The following is a 21164-nucleotide window of genomic DNA, read 5'->3' as shown; positions in this document are numbered from 1 at the left end:
AAGGGCAGATTGGGAGGAATTTGTAAGTGACTCAAGGAACAGAAATGCTTATGCCAATGTCAGAGCTCTGAGCCCAGCACCTTTGAGATTCTTGGTTCAAATCCAGCACTAGGTTCAAATCCAGGGCTCCCATTTTAGAAAATAAAAGCCACATTGTTTATGCGCGGGGTGATACGGCCTAATACCACTCACAAGCCTGCAACATAAATCATTTACAAGGCAAACGTCAAGGACATTTCTTTGGAAGTTTCTCTCACTTCTTCTTAAGGTCTGCAATACGTTCCTTTAGTTTGGCTTCTTCAGTCTTTCGTGTTTAGTTTGTTGTCCTTCCCCCCCAGCCATCACCTCCGATTAGCACGGTTGGCTACGTACGGTGCGAAAGAAGTTCAACGTATATTCGTACATTTACGCTAAACCTCCAGAACGATAAACACGTGCGCGCGCTGCTGTGGCTTGGGCTTGGGCAACTTCCTAGTGAAAATGAATTTACACGCTGGCAACGAACGGAGCGGTCCGGAGCCCCGGGGGGGGGGGGGGGGGGTGAGCACCTGGTGAAGTCGAGGAAGTGGACGTGCCTCGTGAAGAGGAAGGGCTTCTCCAGGCCACTCACGTTCTTGATCAGCTCCGACTGCAGACAAAGGAGGAGTGAAACACCGCCGTGAGCATTCCACGGGTCACCACCCGCCGTCATACGCCGCCTGACGCCGTACTGTGCATTGTACGCATCAAAGAGATAGGGATTTTGGAATGGTGGAAATAAAATGACGAATAGGGGTGTCACTGAGGCTGCTGTTAAATAAATACAAATGGATTTGCAATGTGGCAGCACTAAAAACGAAACTATTTTTTATTTTACCAGGTAAGGCCCGCTGAACTATGTAGTTCTTTTTCAGAAGTGATCTGGCCACAAATGATAGCTCAACGAAGTGGCTCATCACGTGGAAATTTATAGCAGCCAAATACTCCAAATGCATGTTTCTGAACGTGGAGGGAGAGCAATCCACGCGACCACGGGGAGAGAGAAACAAGCAAACTCCAAACATACAACGGGCGTAAAGGGCCGCAATCGAACCCGCGACCTCCTGCATACCAGGCGAGGTAGATGACATCTCGCCACCGAGCGACAAAGTTAACGACGGAGTGGAGTGAGAGGAGGGAGGCAGAGAGGGAGACAGCGGAGGGCACAGCAGCAGCGAGATGACATCCCAGTCCAGCGGGCCACAACTGGACAGGAGGCACTTGGGAAGGAGAGGACTGGGGAGAGAATGGGGAGCCCCCCTTTGCCCAGCAATGGGCAGCATCAGACCGACAATAACAACATTACAAGATCTTCTTGGTTCTTTCGGTAAAGTCACGTAGAAGGGAAGTAATAAAATAATAAAAATAAAACATAATAAAATAATTCTCACGACGTTTCGGCCACAACGCAAGCAGCCGTCCTCAGGTGAAGACCAGGTCTGTCGGGGAGACAGCTGTCCGATCACTGTCTCCCCGACAGACCTGGTCTTCACCTGAGGACGGCTGCTTGCGTTGTGGCCGAAACGTCGTGAGAATTATTTTATTATGTTTTATTTTTATTATTTTATTACTTCCATTCTACGTGACTTTACCGAAAGAACGAAGAAGATGAATCCCTGCAGTCACGAAAGCTTTAAATCGAAATTTAACATTACAAGAGCCTACGCTGTGAGCAGCAAAGCGCAGAGCGACAAAAATCCATAGTTGTACTGTCCTATGCTCACATCTATGCTCGGTCACCATCACCAACCCGGACTGACCGGCATGGTGAAGTATGGTTAAATGAACCCCACCACGAAGCTTGCGGCACGGTGAGGGCCTCACCCAGCAGAAGATGAACAAAAATTGCATGGAAATTGCCGCATTCGACCTCTGCCATAGGCGGCGTTTGACTTCTATATTTGGGGGGGGGGGGGGGGCGGCAGGGGTTTGCTGCGTCCCACGCATCAGGAATCGCAAAATGCATACAAATAATTAATTCACAATCTTTTATTTTAAACTGCTTAAAATAAATTAAAGGTCTCCAGTTGAATTCTAGATTGGAAGCTTTCGTGACTGCAAGGATTCATATTCTTAGGTTTTTTCGGTAAAGTCACGTAGGTAAAAAATTAAAATTAAATTTAATAAAAGTAAAATTAAAATAAAATTAAAATCACGACGTTTCGGAGGCAACACAAGCTTCCGTCTTCAGGTGGAACCGTCACAGCACGATAGCTGTATCAAGTGAGCTATCGTGCTGTGACGGTTCCACCTGAAGACGGAAGCTTGTGTTGCCTCCGAAACGTCGTGATTTTTATTTTATTTTTATTTTACTTTTATTAATTTTAATTTTTTACCTACGTGACTTACAGAAAAAACCTAAGAATATGTGTCCCCCCCCTGAAAACTCCGCCCATGACCTCTGTTGAGCACGACGTAGCGTCGCAGCCTATAACACCTGTTGTGCACGGTGGTCACCCCTCCAAGCACTTCACCAGGCCCAGGCTTCCAACATCTGACAAGATGGTGCGCGTTCTGGGAAAGTTGGCCGTATAGGGATTATGGGAAAGATGTGTTTTGCTGTTCAGCGGAAAGTAAAAATATGAATATAACTGCCAACAGCGATAAAAACACAGCGGCATTGAAAATGACGTGAAATATAGGTGGCTTGCACTGAGCTCTGACACGTTGTGAAATCTTGAATTCAAATGCAGGCAGCCACTCAAGGTGAAGCTAGGTGCTCAGGTCGGGGCGAGATGACGGTCCGAGACTCGTCACCGATGACCGCAGCAAAAAAAGAAAAAAATTCATTTATTTTTTGCACTTAATATTACACACTACACATCCGAGGCCTAAATATGTAAATGGGAATTCTTTATCACAATTTGGGGGAAAATCGTTGAACGGAATAAGTGAACGGTGGCACCATCAATTGAGGAAGTGCACTTAAAGAGGCCTCAGAAGTAGTTCTATGTTATCACCTTCCACAGGCCGCTCTCTAACATGGGCGCAATGTTGCACGGCTTTCTAAGCGAGCTCTGAATGCAAATTTCCCCGTGTCGTGACACGATGCTGAGAGCACAATTGAAATAACTTTAGGAAAATATAGACTACAATTTAAAATGCGTGCACAGTGCCAAAGATCAAATATATATACAATTTAAATGTATTGGGTCATGATGGGTTAATAGATAGTGAGGCCAGCAAGCGAGGAGCATTCTCGAGAATATTATATAACAAAATGCAAAGCAACAATGCAGCAATGTAAAACAATGCATACATTTGCTAAATTATTCCTGGACAGACTAAGAATTCCATGCCTCCGTAATACTGTCAACTCTCCCTCTTTGGCAGACAATGCTGCCAAGCTTTAAAAATCTCGGAAGCTCCCCCCTTTCCTACTCACCTCATCAATGCCAACGAAATCCCAGTTAATTCCTCCCAGTTCTGTCGCCTCAATTCAACAAGGGGGTTTATTTCTCAAGAGCGTCGGGTGATGGTAAAATCAAGGGGACATCCCGACCCAACCCCGGCGACTTCCAACATCGCTTAGGCCTACACTGCTGCCATAATGTCCGATTAAATCACAGATGCTGATGATCCAAAATGAGCTTTAATGGATGAGTGTTATCTTGATCATCATCAGCCATGGTCAATCCACTGTTGGATGAAGGCCTTCACCAAGCCACCACCACCTCTCATGTCTTCCTCTTTCCATCTTCTCATTGTAATTCCAGGCACGCGTCTCTCCGTCCTCTTAATTAATGGCCCTTTCTGAACAAGTGTGGTGCAGCAGGTAGTGCGCAATGATTGAAAGCTTTCTTGTTGAGGCCACAGTACAGTAATTATTCAACTTTTGGGTTAGATCGTGTCGGTACCATGGCAATTTTCAGCTGTGCCCTCCTTCACCCAACAGGGAAAATCAAATCAAGTTGTCACATCACGGGCAAAACACATCACTCCAAATTGACTATTGTTAAAAAGCTAAATTCTGACAAGTTTACATTCTAAGTTTCGCTGTAGATTACACCTAGCACCATCAGGTGTTTAACCGCAGCTCTGCCGTCACAGTGTTGTCGATTGTGTCCATTTGCATTACCAAGTTCAGCTTTGCAAAAGCACACCACCAATTTTGATGATATATACTTGCTTTTCATAATGCATAATTAGAACAATCAAAACAAACACCTCGGGCAAAAGAGATCAACGGAATGGATACAAGCTCGGCGAACAGTGCATATAAGGAGGCACGGACCGAAGCAACTGTGGACATGAAAATTATTTAATTGGGTGGAGTATTTCACGCTCGCGTACCGCAAGGCGTTGTTTATAGCCCCTAACCCGCATGCTCATTTATCACAACAGGGGCAAGCCCATCGGGGCCGTGATGCTTGCCGCAAGGGCCTGCTTTGTTTTCGTCTTGTTCCAGGGAATTCCACGGTGTTAATTGAGATTCACCCGTACCCCTGGCACGCCACAGCCTGGCTACGCACGCACCTTTACCTGCAACTCTATTTTGAATTTCGATTTAAAGCTTTCGTCTTCTTGGTTCTTTCGGTAAAGTCACGTAGAAGTGAAATAATACAATAATAAAAATAAAACGTAATAAAATACAATTCTCACGACGTTTCGGCCACAACGCAAGCAGCTGTCCTCAGGTGAAGAACCACCAAGCTTGGCAGCGTATATTATATACGCTGCCAAGCTTGGTGGTTTTCATTCAGACGCTGTATTTCCAACAGACCTGTTCTTCACCTGAGGACGGCTGCTTGCGTTGTGGCCGAAACGTCGTGAGAATTGTATTTTATTATGTTCTAGTTTTATTATTTCATTATTTCCCTTCTACGTGACTTTACCGAAAGAACCAAGAAGATTACCTCTATTTTGATAGATAACAATGTTTGTCGATCTACTGCTGGATGAAGGCCTCCCCATGCCATGTTTGGTCATGGGGAGGTGGGGGGGGGTTGCTTGGTTATACTTCACCCCGTTGGTCACAGTTCTGGTTGACGAGGGAGCGGGGCAGGAGGACCCCGCGCCGGTGAAAACAACACTCGCCACTGATGTCGACCTTCGCCGGGAACTGAGCTCAGTTTATCTTCTTGGTGCTCAGGTCGGGGCGAGATGACGGTCCGAGACTCGTCACCGATGACCGCAGCAAAAAAAGAAAAAAATTCATTTATTTTTTGCACTTAATATTACACACTACACATCCGAGGCCTAAATATGTAAATGGGAATTCTTTATCACAATTTGGGGGAAAATCGTTGAACGGAATAAGTGAACGGTGGCACCATCAATTGAGGAAGTGCACTTAAAGAGGCCTCAGAAGTAGTTCTATGTTATCACCTTCCACAGGCCGCTCTCTAACATGGGCGCAATGTTGCACGGCTTTCTAAGCGAGCTCTGAATGCAAATTTCCCCGTGTCGTGACACGATGCTGAGAGCACAATTGAAATAACTTTAGGAAAATATAGACTACAATTTAAAATGCGTGCACAGTGCCAAAGATCAAATATATATACAATTTAAATGTATTGGGTCATGATGGGTTAATAGATAGTGAGGCCAGCAAGCGAGGAGCATTCTCGAGAATATTATATAACAAAATGCAAAGCAACAATGCAGCAATGTAAAACAATGCATACATTTGCTAAATTATTCCTGGACAGACTAAGAATTCCATGCCTCCGTAATACTGTCAACTCTCCCTCTTTGGCAGACAATGCTGCCAAGCTTTAAAAATCTCGGAAGCTCCCCCCTTTCCTACTCACCTCATCAATGCCAACGAAATCCCAGTTAATTCCTCCCAGTTCTGTCGCCTCAATTCAACAAGGGGGTTTATTTCTCAAGAGCGTCGGGTGATGGTAAAATCAAGGGGACATCCCGACCCAACCCCGGCGACTTCCAACATCGCTTAGGCCTACACTGCTGCCATAATGTCCGATTAAATCACAGATGCTGATGATCCAAAATGAGCTTTAATGGATGAGTGTTATCTTGATCATCATCAGCCATGGTCAATCCACTGTTGGATGAAGGCCTTCACCAAGCCACCACCACCTCTCATGTCTTCCTCTTTCCATCTTCTCATTGTAATTCCAGGCACGCGTCTCTCCGTCCTCTTAATTAATGGCCCTTTCTGAACAAGTGTGGTGCAGCAGGTAGTGCGCAATGATTGAAAGCTTTCTTGTTGAGGCCACAGTACAGTAATTATTCAACTTTTGGGTTAGATCGTGTCGGTACCATGGCAATTTTCAGCTGTGCCCTCCTTCACCCAACAGGGAAAATCAAATCAAGTTGTCACATCACGGGCAAAACACATCACTCCAAATTGACTATTGTTAAAAAGCTAAATTCTGACAAGTTTACATTCTAAGTTTCGCTGTAGATTACACCTAGCACCATCAGGTGTTTAACCGCAGCTCTGCCGTCACAGTGTTGTCGATTGTGTCCATTTGCATTACCAAGTTCAGCTTTGCAAAAGCACACCACCAATTTTGATGATATATACTTGCTTTTCATAATGCATAATTAGAACAATCAAAACAAACACCTCGGGCAAAAGAGATCAACGGAATGGATACAAGCTCGGCGAACAGTGCATATAAGGAGGCACGGACCGAAGCAACTGTGGACATGAAAATTATTTAATTGGGTGGAGTATTTCACGCTCGCGTACCGCAAGGCGTTGTTTATAGCCCCTAACCCGCATGCTCATTTATCACAACAGGGGCAAGCCCATCGGGGCCGTGATGCTTGCCGCAAGGGCCTGCTTTGTTTTCGTCTTGTTCCAGGGAATTCCACGGTGTTAATTGAGATTCACCCGTACCCCTGGCACGCCACAGCCTGGCTACGCACGCACCTTTACCTGCAACTCTATTTTGAATTTCGATTTAAAGCTTTCGTCTTCTTGGTTCTTTCGGTAAAGTCACGTAGAAGTGAAATAATACAATAATAAAAATAAAACGTAATAAAATACAATTCTCACGACGTTTCGGCCACAACGCAAGCAGCTGTCCTCAGGTGAAGAACCACCAAGCTTGGCAGCGTATATTATATACGCTGCCAAGCTTGGTGGTTTTCATTCAGACGCTGTATTTCCAACAGACCTGTTCTTCACCTGAGGACGGCTGCTTGCGTTGTGGCCGAAACGTCGTGAGAATTGTATTTTATTATGTTCTAGTTTTATTATTTCATTATTTCCCTTCTACGTGACTTTACCGAAAGAACCAAGAAGATTACCTCTATTTTGATAGATAACAATGTTTGTCGATCTACTGCTGGATGAAGGCCTCCCCATGCCATGTTTGGTCATGGGGAGGTGGGGGGGGTTGCTTGGTTATACTTCACCCCGTTGGTCACAGTTCTGGTTGACGAGGGAGCGGGGCAGGAGGACCCCGCGCCGGTGAAAACAACACTCGCCACTGATGTCGACCTTCGCCGGGAACTGAGCTCAGTTTATCTTCTTGGTTCTTTTGGTAAAGTCACGTAGAATTGAAATAATAAAATTATAAAAATAAAACATAATAAAATAACTCTCACAACGTTTCGGCCACAACGCAAGTAGCCGTCCTCAGGTGGAGAACAGGTCTGTCGAGGAGACAGAGTCTGACAAACCTGTTCTCCACCTGAGGACGGCTACTTGCGTTGTGGCCGAAACGTTGTGAGAGTTATTTTATTATGTTTTATTTTTATAATTTTATTATTTCAATTCTACGTGACTTTACCGAAAGAACCAAGAAGATGAATCCCTGCAGTCACGAAAGCTTTAAATCGAAATTTGAGCTCAGTTTGTCGGGTTCAGCACTCTAACCATGGTACCACCACTCTATCCACCCTCGGCACCCCCCCCCCCTATTAAAATTTTACCCAGAAATGTATGGCATTGCATTTTACTTACGCCATTGTCGCATGCTAATGTGAACTTAATCAGAGTACTCCACCGTAAAGAAATACAACACCAGGGGGCCTGATTTACATGTTGACAAAATAGTCAAAAACACAAAAAAAATCTCTCCTCGGCGATTTGCCCCACAGGGAGACATCGCCAATGCTTTCACTGAAAACAAGTGAATAATAAGGAACATTCGTCAGGGCGCACGTGGGGGACCCCCCTAGAGATGCCTACATTTCAGCGGCCAATAATGAATACATATTCTACGTTGTGCTGGGATTACATATGTAAATCACGAGCAGCGTTCACATTCATTATACGGAGGAGCTGCCGAGTGGCCCCGGTAGGTCAGAGGGCTGAGCCGACATCGTTTTGAAAGCGCAAATCCTAATTCCGGGTTCCAGCAGCCCCGTCATTAAACTGGGTTTTTCAGGTGCAGTGAGGTTGGTGGTCTCTGATCCACCATCAATGAATGTCCACCGGACTAAAAAAGATTAATTAAACGTCATTCTGCACTTGATTTGGCTACATTACAGCTATACTCTTTGGTTCTTTCGGTAAAGTCACGTAGGTAGAAAAATAAAATAAAAAATAATACATCACGACGTTTCGATCGCAACACAAGCGACCGTCCCTCAGGCGGAAAAATAATCTAGCAGTGGAACTGCTGAACCAGCTTTCCCTTCGCCACATATTTAACCTCTTGTTGTAACAGCTCTCTCGCTGGTTCAGCAGTTCCACTGCTGGATTATTTATTCTGCCTGAGGACGACTGCTTGTGTTGCGATCGAAACGTCGTGATATATTATTTTTTACTTTATTTTTCTACCTACGTGACTTTACCAAAAGAAGCAAAGAGTATGGATTCCTGCAGTCACGAAAGCTTCAAATCAAGATTACATTACAGCTTTGAGCTTTTTTAAAAATACCAGTCTATTTTTCACGTGACAATCAATATTTGAGTGGTGGTGTGGTGATTAACGTACTGCACTTAGAACTAAGTGACTCGAGTTGGATTCTGAGCCACAGTTACGTCAGAACCGGTCCCGTTCTGCCCTTCTGCCCTCCTCATCAACGGTTGGATTAAGAAGTTGCTGGATATTTATTTAAAATAAGGCCCACTCGATAGATTTTTAACAAGTCCTGTTAAAATTACTCTTCCATATCCATTCTCATGGGGCACACCGCTCTGACATTTCCAACTGGATCTTTCGTCACGTGGCACGACACCGAGATGGACAAAATGGAACAACTTGGAGGTTGGAAGAGGCAAAAATGACGCAGAAAATTTCATCTGAAAATGAGCGGCGGCGCGGAAGTTAGCACGCCCGCTGCGCCGTGACCACGGCGACCAAAGTTCGATTGCCTGGAAGGAGCGAGCGTTGTGCGTGGACGCACTAGGAAGGCCCTCCTTCGTCTGCCCCCCACCACCGCCAGACCGGCAAGGTGGTGAGGTCACAGCGAACGCCGCGCTTGCGTCGACGAGAGAGAGAGAGAGAGCTCGTCCCAGAGCGGGCCGGCCGGCTCAGCGGATGTGCGAGCGGTCAGAGTAAACGGAGCGTCAAGCGGCCGGAGCCATCGATTCAGTTGGTCCAAGCCCTCTTGTGGAATGACCTAATGGCGGTGGTGCCAACGATTTGATCTTTCTTGTGGGAGAAATGCCAAAGCAGGCGACGCGTAAAAATTCGCAGTGTCAACACACACCACTGGCTACGTGACACAACAGTGCAGCTCCTTGTTAAGCCGCTTTGCGCATTTATGCATTAGTCATACCCCAGCAGTCAAAGAAAATAAAGTTTGCTTAAACGACGTAATGTGTTTCCTGCAAGCACAAGGAGATGTACAGCAATGCACACCGGAGGGACACGTTTCTTCTGTATCTAAGTGGATCCCTGCAACTATACCACTCTTGAAACGGCTCTTGCGAGCCCCCCGAGGATGAACGGGCTGTCTGCATCTACGTGGTCACGTGGATTTTTTTTCTCCGGGTCCTTTGGTTTTTCCATCGACATTCAGAAAATGCATTGAGGTTATTTAGATAATTTTGGTGCTAGAAATGTTCAAATGGTGGGCCCTTTGCTGCGCTGTCATTTGTGGGCAGGTCGTTTCTGAAAAATAAGTTAATGCCTCAGTGGGCTTGGCCTGGTAAGATGGGGATAGTTTAGCTTCACTGGGTATGCGTTTTGGTGATTTGTTTACCTTTCTTGTACGTTGCACTACTACCGTGTTCTTGTACTGTTTGTTGTTGAAAAGTTCTTACCCCGTGCCCCGACTGGACATGTGTGTAAAGAAGAGCTTCATAGCTCATCGGAATCCTCCAGTATAAATAAATATTCAGATTCTGAAATGGGTGCACGTTTGCAATGTGTGTGTGTCGTGTCTCAGATGCGCCAGTGGTGACATGCCCCTAGCGGTAGGGGGCGTTGTTGCAGAGGTTCGCGGTTCGAATCCAGCGGCAGCCCCGATTAACACCACAGCCGTGATGACCGTAAACACCACAAATACCACGTCACGTCTGCAGCAATAGTCGCCACCTACTGGCAGACGAATGCCCATTTGCAGGCCAGGTGCCGAGTCAACTTGGGCCCACAGGGACAGCTGACACTCGGGGTGCCCTTTAATTGTTTGAGGCGAGGTGTGGTGTAAACTGCTCCGAGACGCCCCAGCGTATCGGAAAGGCGCTACATCAAAATCAAATCATCACAACATACGTGTGGTTTGCAATGTAAGACCATGAAGTTTGTATTACAAAGACGTGAACATAATAAACATATACAGCATAAACACAGTATATATTGTATAAACAGTACATACTATACGTACAGTATTATACATTGCATGCTGTGTGTACAGGAAGTTGTGTAAACTGTGTATGTATAAACAAAGAACATGTTTGCAACATCGTACCCATGCCATGCAAACGGTCGTACAACTGCAATTATTTAACACGAGACGATGCCTGTATGTTGACATCCCGCATTGCAGGTGAGGACTCCCATGAGCGAAAACCTTCCGTGGCCCCCTCCACAAACCGATAAAGAGCCGAGACCCTGAGCCACCAATTTATATTGGATGGCAGAGAGTCACGGAGACTTTAAAACAGTGCTGCACACTATACCCTTTGGTGCTTTTGGTAAAGTTACGTAGTAGACAAGATAATAGATCACGACGTTTCGATCGCAACGCAAGCAACCGTCTTGCGATCGATACATCGTGATGTATTATTTTGTCTACCTACGTAACTTTACCGAAAGAACCAAAGGAGTATTGATTCCTGGAGTCACGAAAGCTTCAAATCAACAGTGCACACTATTTGGACGCACGTGTAGGGTGGGACAACGACGTGAACATTAAAAATGCGTTGTTTGGAAAAAATTAAGGGAGGAAAGCCTAACAGAGAATGTCTTAAATTTCGATTTAAAGCTTTCGTGACTGCAGGGATTCATCTTCTTGGTTCTTTCGGTAAAGTCACGTAGAAGGGAAATAATAAAATAATAAAAATACAAATAAAACATAATAAAATAATATAATATATTATTTTATTATGTTTTATTTTTATGTTTAATAATAAAAATAAAACATAATAAAATAATATATAATATTATTTTATTATGTTTAAATTTAATTATTTTATTATTTCCCTTCTACGTGAATTTACCGAAAGAACCAAGAAGAGAATGCCTTCACGACGACGACATCGTAAGAGATTGGTGCCATAAAGATGTGGCACCACTTCAGCATAATGGCAGAAGACGGAGAGGAAAGTGGAAACAAATGACGAAATGTGCAGTGGACACCTACGGGCTCTCTGCCCTCACGGATCGTGACGATGACAGATCTGCCGTGCGCAGAAAAAACCCAGATGCCGTAATTGCAACTCGACCTTTCCTCTACAAATTCCAAGGTCACAGCATATCTCAGGGCCAGGCTAATGGGCGTCCCTCGCTGAGAGGCAAAGTCAAAAATTGCGGGCCATGCACCCACCAGATCTTGGCAACACATGGGGCCCCAAGAGCTGACCAAAAGCCAAGCGTGGCATTCCGATTCACCGCATTTCTCTTTCATGTTCGACTTAAAGTGGCCGTTTTTTCTCCCCACCCCCCCAAAGAAAAATATATAAACAAATGAAATTGCCGCCCAAGATGAGCCTTCCACTCCGTGCTATATATATACAAATACACATACCCTGAATTAGTATCTGAGTGGCTGGCTATAATAAGCCTTTAGGCAGTTTCAGGGCAGATTTTGGATGATACGTTTCCCCTGGGCCCAAATTACACGACCGTTTGTTTTAGAGTTGCACATTAACAGAGCCGCTAAGCAAAAAAACCTCCGCTCACGGAGCACGGCCTCCATGGTGGAATGTCCGCAAATGAGCCCTGCATAAACAAACAATAAAAAAAATTTTTTTAACACCTTTGGTATTCGCTCCGTTCTTGCAGCGCACGGCTGTCACGAAGGCGCCGCAAGTTTCACAGGCGGGTATAGTCTGCCAGTGGCAAGGGGAGTCAGCGTTGCCATGTGGTTTTTACTCAATTTAAGTAATTTCGCAAGTTATTAACAAATTTGGACCACGACCCCGGCACGCACACCCTCACCTCGTTTGGAATAACGCGACAGGATCATTTGGCGGCCACTGTGGAGCAAGCAACGCATCTTTGGTGAAATGAACTCCCAGTCTGCCCCCGTCGCCGGTGTTCACGAGGGCTGGAACCACGAACATTTGCAACAAGTGGCAAATGCTCGGCTGTGTCGCCACTGAACTCAACTGCTGAATTGCCCACCCCCCCCCCTTTGCCCCAGACAGAGCGGTGAGGACAAGAGCAAATCGGATGAAGGAAATGCTGCCGATGGCTGGGCAGATAAGCGGACGGAGAGAACCCGCAGGTAAGAAGATAAATAAACAACGGTGGGACGGAAGTAACGGAAGGAAACACCAGTTGTGTGCATTCCACTGCGGGTTACCAGGATGGGTACACACACCAAACCCACAGAACAGGTTCTAAATGTTGACACTCGGCTTCTCTCCCAATGAGCAATTTTTTTTTAAATGTAGTGATGTTAAAAAATGTGCAATTCTTTTCTTGCGAAAGTTGCTCAAATGCATTTCAAAGGAGGTGGCCGCTGAGTGGCTCCGAGGTCAAAGCGCTCCGTGGGCACCACTAATCAGGATCATATTTATCCTGGAGAAATCCGATGAGCTATGAAGCTCTTCTTTACACACATGTACAGTCGGGGCACGGGGTAAGAACTTTTCAACAACAAACAGTACAAGAACACGATAGTAGTGCAACGTACAAGAAAGGTAAACAAATCACCAAAACGCATACCCAGTGAAGCTAAACTATCCCCATCTTACCAGGCCAAGCCCACTGAGGCATTAACTTATTTTCCCGTGGGCACCACTAATCAGGATCATATTTATATTGGAGAAATCCGATGAGCTATGAAGCTCTTTTCCACTGAGATCCTGGGTTCTGATTCAGGCAGCCGCCGATCATGAAGCTTGGCTCTCCCGATGGCGTGAGCACTAATCGCCACGTTAAATGTTTCTTTTTATCAACACAATTTGTTCCTATTCTGACACTGAGAATTAAACGATTTGATTGTACTGCGACGAAAAATTACTGCTCCCATATGGCAGAGCAGGTTTGGGGCCAGTTGCAGTGTTTCTAACTGTGTGGACTAAAAAGTCACTGGAAGAAATCTCACATGTAGCCCTGTGATATCCGTTTCCGTGGGCCATTCTCTTCACACGAAGGGGTTGCATTGCTCTGCGGGAGCTCCGAAGGGATACTTCGACCGTGCCATCGGAAGTGACATCGATATCAGAATTTCGAGAACAAAAACTAATTTAAATTTCGATTTAAAGTTTTCGTGACTGAAGGGATTCATCTTCTTGGTTCTTTCGGTAAAGTCACGTAGAAGGGAAATAATAAAATGATAAAAATAAAACATAATAAAGTACAATTCTCACGACGTTTTGGCCACAACGCAAGCAGCCGTCCTCAGGTGAAGAACAGGTCTGTCTTTCCGACAGACCTGTCTTTCCGACAGACCTGTTCTTCATCTGAGGACGGCTGCTTGCGTTGTGACCGAAACGTCGTGAGAATTGTATTTTATTATGTTTTATTTGTATCATTTTATTATTTCCCTTCTACGCGACTTTACCGAAAGAACGAAGAAGAAAAAAACTAATTTAAGAATATAATTATTTCGTGCAGGCATCGGTGGCTGGGCTGAGAGTCCAAGCTTGCCACAGTTGACAACCGGTTTAATCACGGGTTAATGAAACCCAGATTTAGACGACCAGGATCGCAGTGGTGCCAGGTCAGTGCTCTGACCCCTGTGCCAGCCCGTCACAGCAAAGTTAATATTTTGTTTTCTTCCTTTACCAAAGCGTAGAAAATATGTCAGACTTTCTAGGACACACCGCCTTGGTTGTGTACCAGAGATGAGATTTGGATTAAATAAATTCGGAATTTTTTTAAACGACAATTTTGGATAATTATTGGATTTTCCAATTCAGATTTGTTTTGTGTCTACATGCTCACGAAAGTTGACTTCGTTGGATACAACGTAGCACCATTTTTGGCGGGGGAAAAAAAGGGTTGGCAGCAGTGCCACCATGTTAACACTTCCAGTTTTCCTTACCAATCAAAAACTATTTGGATTTCCGCCAAACCAAAATTGCATGTATAACTTACATTTTGGGATTTTTCATATTCATCCAATGCTTGGGAGCCAGTCCCGAGCGTGTTCACGTAAATAAAGAGCTATTTTTGTCTCTTTGGCACGTGTTTCCTTTTCCCAAAATATATTTTGCTAAGATATTTTTTAATTAAAGAAACAACACGTGGCAGACGTCCAGAGAGAAAAAAAAAGTAGAACCTTTAAACATTACATGAGACAGACTCCTCCCATTGCTGGCAACAAGTTGGTCGGAGGGTTTCTGCATCTGTGTTTTACTTTAGTGCCTTTTCTTTCATCTCGTGACTTCCACCCCCCTCCCCCCCCCAAACTCTTTCAGTGAAAAAGTCACTTGAGAACAATTATTGTGTTCTGGAGTTTAAACATTCCTGTGCACGCAATTGCAATTTAATCCACAATGCGAGCTGGCCTGGAGCTTTTATATTTCATTTGTATGCTCCGCAAAGTCACACGAGAGGTTTGTGTTAGTGCAGTAACTTCTTAACGAAGAGTTTTTGCGATTGTGTATTTTCTGCAAGCCTTATAAGCCTCACGACAACAGCCCCCGCACATCCCATCAGCACGGTTGGCTACGTACGGTGCGAAAGAAGTTCAACATACGTACAATGGACCATGGAAGCGGATATCATGGAACTACCACGAAGATCCCTTTCGTTGTTACCCACATTGGGGGACGGCGATTAGCGTACTGTTCATCGCATGACTCTCAATGTGATGTGCACATGCACACAATACCTTCCTCGACGGTTTTCTTAGATTCACGCACACGAGCACACGTGCGCATAGCACACACAAATCACATGCATCATTGTCAGCCATGACCAATCCACTGCTGGATGAAGGCCTCCCCAAACCATCATCATCTCTCGCCATCCTCCAAGATGACGCTCCATCTGCGCTAGAGGGAATTACTGCTCCATACCATTATAATTCATCGACAGATGAATGTAACTTGGTTTCTTGTTTAATGTTTGTTTCTCAATTTACCCCCCCCCCCCCCATCAACGATGTTATATTACAATTATTAAATCAAGTGTACAGTCACGAACAACATCGCAGCTAGCAGTGCATCACCCTGTGTTCGAGACCAGTCCCGCAAGCTGATGTCATAGAACTGCTGCTGAAATTAAGGCCCTGCAAAAAATTGGTTGTTGCAGGGCGTTTTTCATTCTCAGAAGCTGGAATTTAGGTCAAATAACAAGCGAAAAAAACCGAATAAATTTATGAGATTTTGCGTGTGGTTATTTGGTGACCCAGCTAAAGCCTTGCGACACGTGAGAATCTGGATTCATCATGGATTGTATATTCTAGTCACTAACCTATTGCCTTTTACGTGACCAAATATTACCCAGCAGAATTTGCTTAAGAAAGGCAACCTCTGGGCGGGTTTCAAGGTCTCTGGGTCTGCCGAGTTCGGTCAAGTAAGCGGAGACCCAGAATTGAGGGCTTGTTTATATAACTGTATAACATTACTAGCCACGACGCTCCACAGCAATTGCATAACCATCTCGTCGAACCACGGGGTTCAATCCCAGGCTTCTCGGCGGCGAGGGCCCGGCCACCTGACCCCCCCCACACCACCACCCCCGGCCACCTGACCCCTCGCTCGTTAACTCATCGATTCACGAGGAACCCTTCGTGGGCCGCAAGGGCTAGAAGAGTCCGTTCGTTAAGCTCGACGCGACTGCGCATTTCCGGCAGGCTGAGCAAACCACCGGCTGCACCGCCGACTCCTCTAACTTGGCTCCGAGGTTCGTGTGCGCGCGCACAAGAGAGTGACGGCGTTGAGGAGCAAGCTGCACGTCAGCACTGTGGCTTACGTTGAATCTAGTTACTCATGGGCGGGGGGGGGGGGGTGGTCACCCACACGCTCCGTTTAAGGTACAAACTAACTCCATCTCGCAACATATGCAGTACATAAATATTTAAACTTTTAGACGTTTTCTGGGTGTCCGGCACAGAGATGGAGTTCGTATACGTCTTACACGGAGCGTGTCGGTGACCGTCTGGAATGCTCTTCCAGACTCGATTAAAAAGTAATTTCTTCAGAACTGCTTTTCGTGTTTAGTTTGTTGTCCTTCCCCCGCCCCGCACCTCCGATTAGCACGGTTGTCTACGTACGGTGAGAAAGAAGTTCAACATACATCGAAATACATACAGGAATGGGGAAGAATGTCGGGGTCAGGCAGCAAGCATCGGAGGGGGGTGGGGGGAGGCGTGAGAGGGAAGCGTGGGTGGCGATCGTTCGGGATGATGAGATGGCTGGGATGCGTCGCTTTCCCGACGCGGCGCCCGCCACATGGGCTCAACGTGGGAGCGGAGACGGCAGCTTGAGCCAGAAAAGCCGGGAAACAAAGAATCCGACGGACTCTCCTCTCGGTCAATGTAATCTCTAGAGCACGCGGCCGGCCAAGTAGACAACACGGAGAACGCGTGTGGGAGGCAAGAGAGGGGAGACGGGTTCACTGACAAAGGAGGCTTCCTGCTCAAGACGAACACTCACCGGACCCCTCAACCGCACGCACGAAAGCAACGCAGAATCAACGCCGCAGAATTTAACTAAGTTACAAGTTCAACATTGTTGTGCCGCTTTTCACTGCCCCCCCCGCCGCCGTGCCGCCTGCAGTGAAGCAGCGTGGATGAAGCGGAGCCAAGCAACCAACGTGGACCGAAACAGCCTTCGTCATCCAGCAGTGGATTGACGAAGGGCTGCAAATCATCATTAATTACGATTATTATGATTTACTTTACCGTTAGCGTAACGCTCATCAAAGTACAAAACAACATTGGCGACTCGTCGCGTAAACAGTGGCCATGAAAACCCGAACTCGTGCGCGATAAGAGAATCGAAGCGGCGATTAATCTCATTAGGGGCAATTACGCTGCAATGCCGCGTGCTTGTGTTTATATTTAGAACATTCTCGGCATTCGTGCCGGGCGACCGAAGAGGACGTGATACGCCCACGGTGCCCGACGCGCTCGCTCGACGCCGACGCCGCCGCGCTAGCGGAGTTTTTTGCGGGGGTCACGGCGCGCGAGCACATTTGTTGCGCTCGTTAAGTTACAACACCTAGGACGGGTTGGCAGAGGCACGCGGAATAAACTTCCCCTCTGCATTCAGCAGTTTCTCCTCCCCAACTCACCCCCTTCCTGAACCTCCACCCATTCCTCTCTCACAGGGTTGGTGTACGGTGATTTTTCTGCAATATTTTGCTGTCTTTTCTAGGATTTTCTGTTTGCACATAGTAACTTTAAAATCTTTTTTTGTTCATGTTTTTGCTTTTTGTTTGTTGCGGTTGCACCCGATTCAAGAGCCAAACGGCTCACAGGGCTATACCTAAAAAATGAACTTTGAACTTTGAACAGCCTCACCTCTTCTCTATCGCCCATCCTTTTCCCTCTCCTCCGCTCCCCTCCTTCCTGTCCCTCCCCTACCCTTTCGTGATCCCCCCAAGTTGCCCCTCTAATCGCCCGGTCACACATTCCTCAATTCTCGTAGAGCCGCCGCCTGCCACCGACATCAGTGGCTTCCCGGGAAGTGGCTCCGTGGATGAACGTAGTGGCTCCCACAACAGACCTCACATAGGGCAGGCTGATGCGATACATTCCAAAGTATCAATAATAGATTACTTTTTCTCACACTCTTCATTGAACAAGGTTAAAGGCCGTAACCTATCAGAGCCAGGGGCGATGCGAGCAGCATTTGGGACGTAATAGGTTTCACCCCGAGCAATTAGATTGAATTTTCACCATCCAAGGTCTCAATTCTATTGAATAATTCAACTTCTTTCCAATGTGGGAAACGTACCGCTTCCAGTAATTACGTACAATGTAACGTAAATCAAAAACAACAGATTCTTACACACGCACAACGCCGATGCACCACGTATCTAACAGGCAATATTCATAAATTCATCGTTTTGTGCCGAGCCAGCGACATATCCGACTGCCCTTGTCTGTCCGCACGTGCACCGATGACTTATTAACAACTATGTGGGGATGCCCTGGGACAAGTTCAGAAAACGATTGTCATCGATGTTCAACATGGCTGAAAATCAAACTAAGGTCACTAAATGTGAAACGCAGTGCACTAACCACCACACCACACAACCTACAGCCTACGACGGAGGCCTACTACGGAGGCAAGTGCTGTTAGTGAGCACCTATGCAGGAGGTCGTGGGTTTGATCCCAACCCTGACGCCTGGATATTTGGAGTTTGTATGTTCTCCCCATTGTCGCGTGGATTTTTCTCTGGGGCCTCCGTTTGTTTCCCTCGACGTTTAAGAAACACGCACTTAGAGTATTTGGGCTGTTATAAATTTCACCACGTGATGATGAGCCACTTCATTGAGCTATCATTTGTGGTGGCCAGGTCACTTCTGAAAAAGCATCTCTAAAGCTCAGTGGGCCTTACCTGGTAAAATAACACGAAAATATGTTAGTTATTAAGGGGCGGCACGATACTCAAGAGTGGAGGGGGGGGGGTGTTGGTGTGGCTGGCCCCAACACTCGGCTGGCTGCCTTCTCTCTCCAGTGCTGATGTTGAACATCACAACCACCACTACCTGGGTGGGAGCCCACCAGAACCGGAGTTCAATTCCCAGGATGGCCGGGAATCTAACTCGAGTCACGGGATGGCACACAGCTGCTTGTGCAGACACGTACATACATACGCAAGACAAAGATCCGCCGTGTAGCCTTAACAGACTGTTGGGAAACGCGCCGTTAGCAAGGACTGATGAAAGCCGGCACGACACACGAGGGGGTGGGTGTCCAGTACCACACCCGGCCACCTTCGTATCCCGAGTGGCGATGTTCACACATCGCACCGGGCAGAGTCGACCGCGGAAAGGCTCAGAACCGGTCCTGATGATCAGGTTCAGTTTTATTTATTTGGTGTAGCCCTGTGAGCCATTCGGCTCTTGAATCGGATGCAACCGCAACAAGCAAAAAACTAAAACATGAACAAGAAAACATCTTAAAGTGACTATGCGCAAATAGAAAAATCCAGGAAAAAACTGCAAAGTCTTCCAGAAAAAAAGCACCGTACACCAACGCTGTGCAAAAATCCCAGTGGGATGCAAGTCAAACAACAACAACAACCACAAGAGACAACTTAGATTAAAGCCATCATTCTAACTCCGTACTACAACAAACAAACATGGCCAAACCAAAAAACGTTTTCGAAATCACCAAAATAAAGCCATAAGCAATGTAACAGTGATCATAGGAACTGTGACCGAAATCTAACTCAAGTCAGCTGGAATCGATCCCAGGGTCGCCGGGCTCGTAGTTCAGCGCATCAATCCGCTGCACCGCCGCTCCTCGTAACACACGGGACATGCACACGCGCACGCAGCCCATCACGCGACACTCGTTGCGAACGGCAGCATTGCATAACTGTCGTGTCAGTGTGTGCGGTAGGTGGAAAGGACCATCTGCTTCCCGCGAACACAATGGGATCTGAGCAACAGCGCACTGCCCTCGACACACGCCGTCTCTTCCTCTACGCGCATCCTCCCCCCCCCCTGGCCCCTGTCCAGCTCTTCCACCCCTTTGTGCTCTGGTTCACATTTATGAGATGCGGGGAGCGGGGCGGGGGTGCGGGGTAGGCTCAGGGTCACCCCCTTGAAATGAATGGTCGAAGAGGAAGTCCTTGTGAGTTATATCAACAAGCTAGCTTGATAGCGCCAATACGCCTGGGCTCCCCCGTGGCAGCGCAATAGAGGGACCGCTTCTCAAAGCATCGATTCAAATCGATCACTACAGAGGTGGCCAGGTGGCTCGCGTGATCGCGGCCCTGCGCTGACAACGCTGAGAGAAGTCTGGGTTCGAATCCAGGTTTTCTGCCGCCCAGGATCAAACCGGGTTTCACGAATCGAGATAATCGGTTGTTTCAGCCCGGTCGCAAATGCTACCGTTACGTACAATTTTTATTACACGCTGAAATGCTTTTTTTATTTCGAAAAATTCCAGCTCTTGAGATTTGAAATATCAGATTGACTGATGGCCTTAATCTAAGTTGTCTTGTGGTTGTTGTTGTTTGACTTGCATCCCACTGGGATTTTTGCACACAGCGTTGGTGTACGGTGCTTTTTCTGCAATATTTTGCTGTCTTTTCTTGGATTTCTGTTTGCACTCAGTCACATAGTCACTTTAAGATGTTTTCTTGTTCATGTTTTTGTTTTTTGTTTGTTGCGGTTGCACCCGATTCAAGAGCCGAATGGCTCACAGGGCTATACGTAATAAATGAACTTGAAATAAATAAATAAATAAATAAATAGATAGATGCCCTTGAACTTGATGTGACGAACAGTACGCTAATCGCTGGCCCCTGGTGTGGGCAACAACGGAAGCGATCTTTGCAGTAGCTCTGTGATACCCGCTTCCATGTAACATTGTACGTACGTATGTTGAACTTATTTTGCGACGTACGTAGCCAACCGTGCTAATCGAAGGTGCGGGGAGCTATAATCCTGAGGCTTATTGGATTCCAGAAAATCTAAATTTGCAAAACTCTTCGTTCAGACGTTACTGCATGGATATAAACTCCGCGTGC

The 21164-nt window shown here is 46.4% G+C and overlaps 1 protein-coding gene across 1 annotated transcript in view; it reads right to left on the bottom strand.

The window, feature by feature from the left end:
* The window catches only part of UST (uronyl 2-sulfotransferase), a 134328-nt gene that overhangs the window by 29559 nt on the left and 83605 nt on the right, over positions 1–21164 (bottom strand). The window contains exon 4 of the mRNA XM_078878219.1: positions 549–628. Coding sequence (XP_078734345.1) covers positions 549–628 — 80 coding nt within the window. The remainder of the gene's footprint in view (positions 1–548; positions 629–21164) is intronic.

This window comes from Lampetra fluviatilis, chromosome 50 (assembly GCF_964198595.1).
Source record: "Lampetra fluviatilis chromosome 50, kcLamFluv1.1, whole genome shotgun sequence".
In the NCBI taxonomy this organism is placed as follows: domain Eukaryota; kingdom Metazoa; phylum Chordata; class Hyperoartia; order Petromyzontiformes; family Petromyzontidae; genus Lampetra; species Lampetra fluviatilis.
Note: the sequence above shows the minus strand (reverse complement) of the source record. Positions and strands in the feature narration are given on the sequence as shown.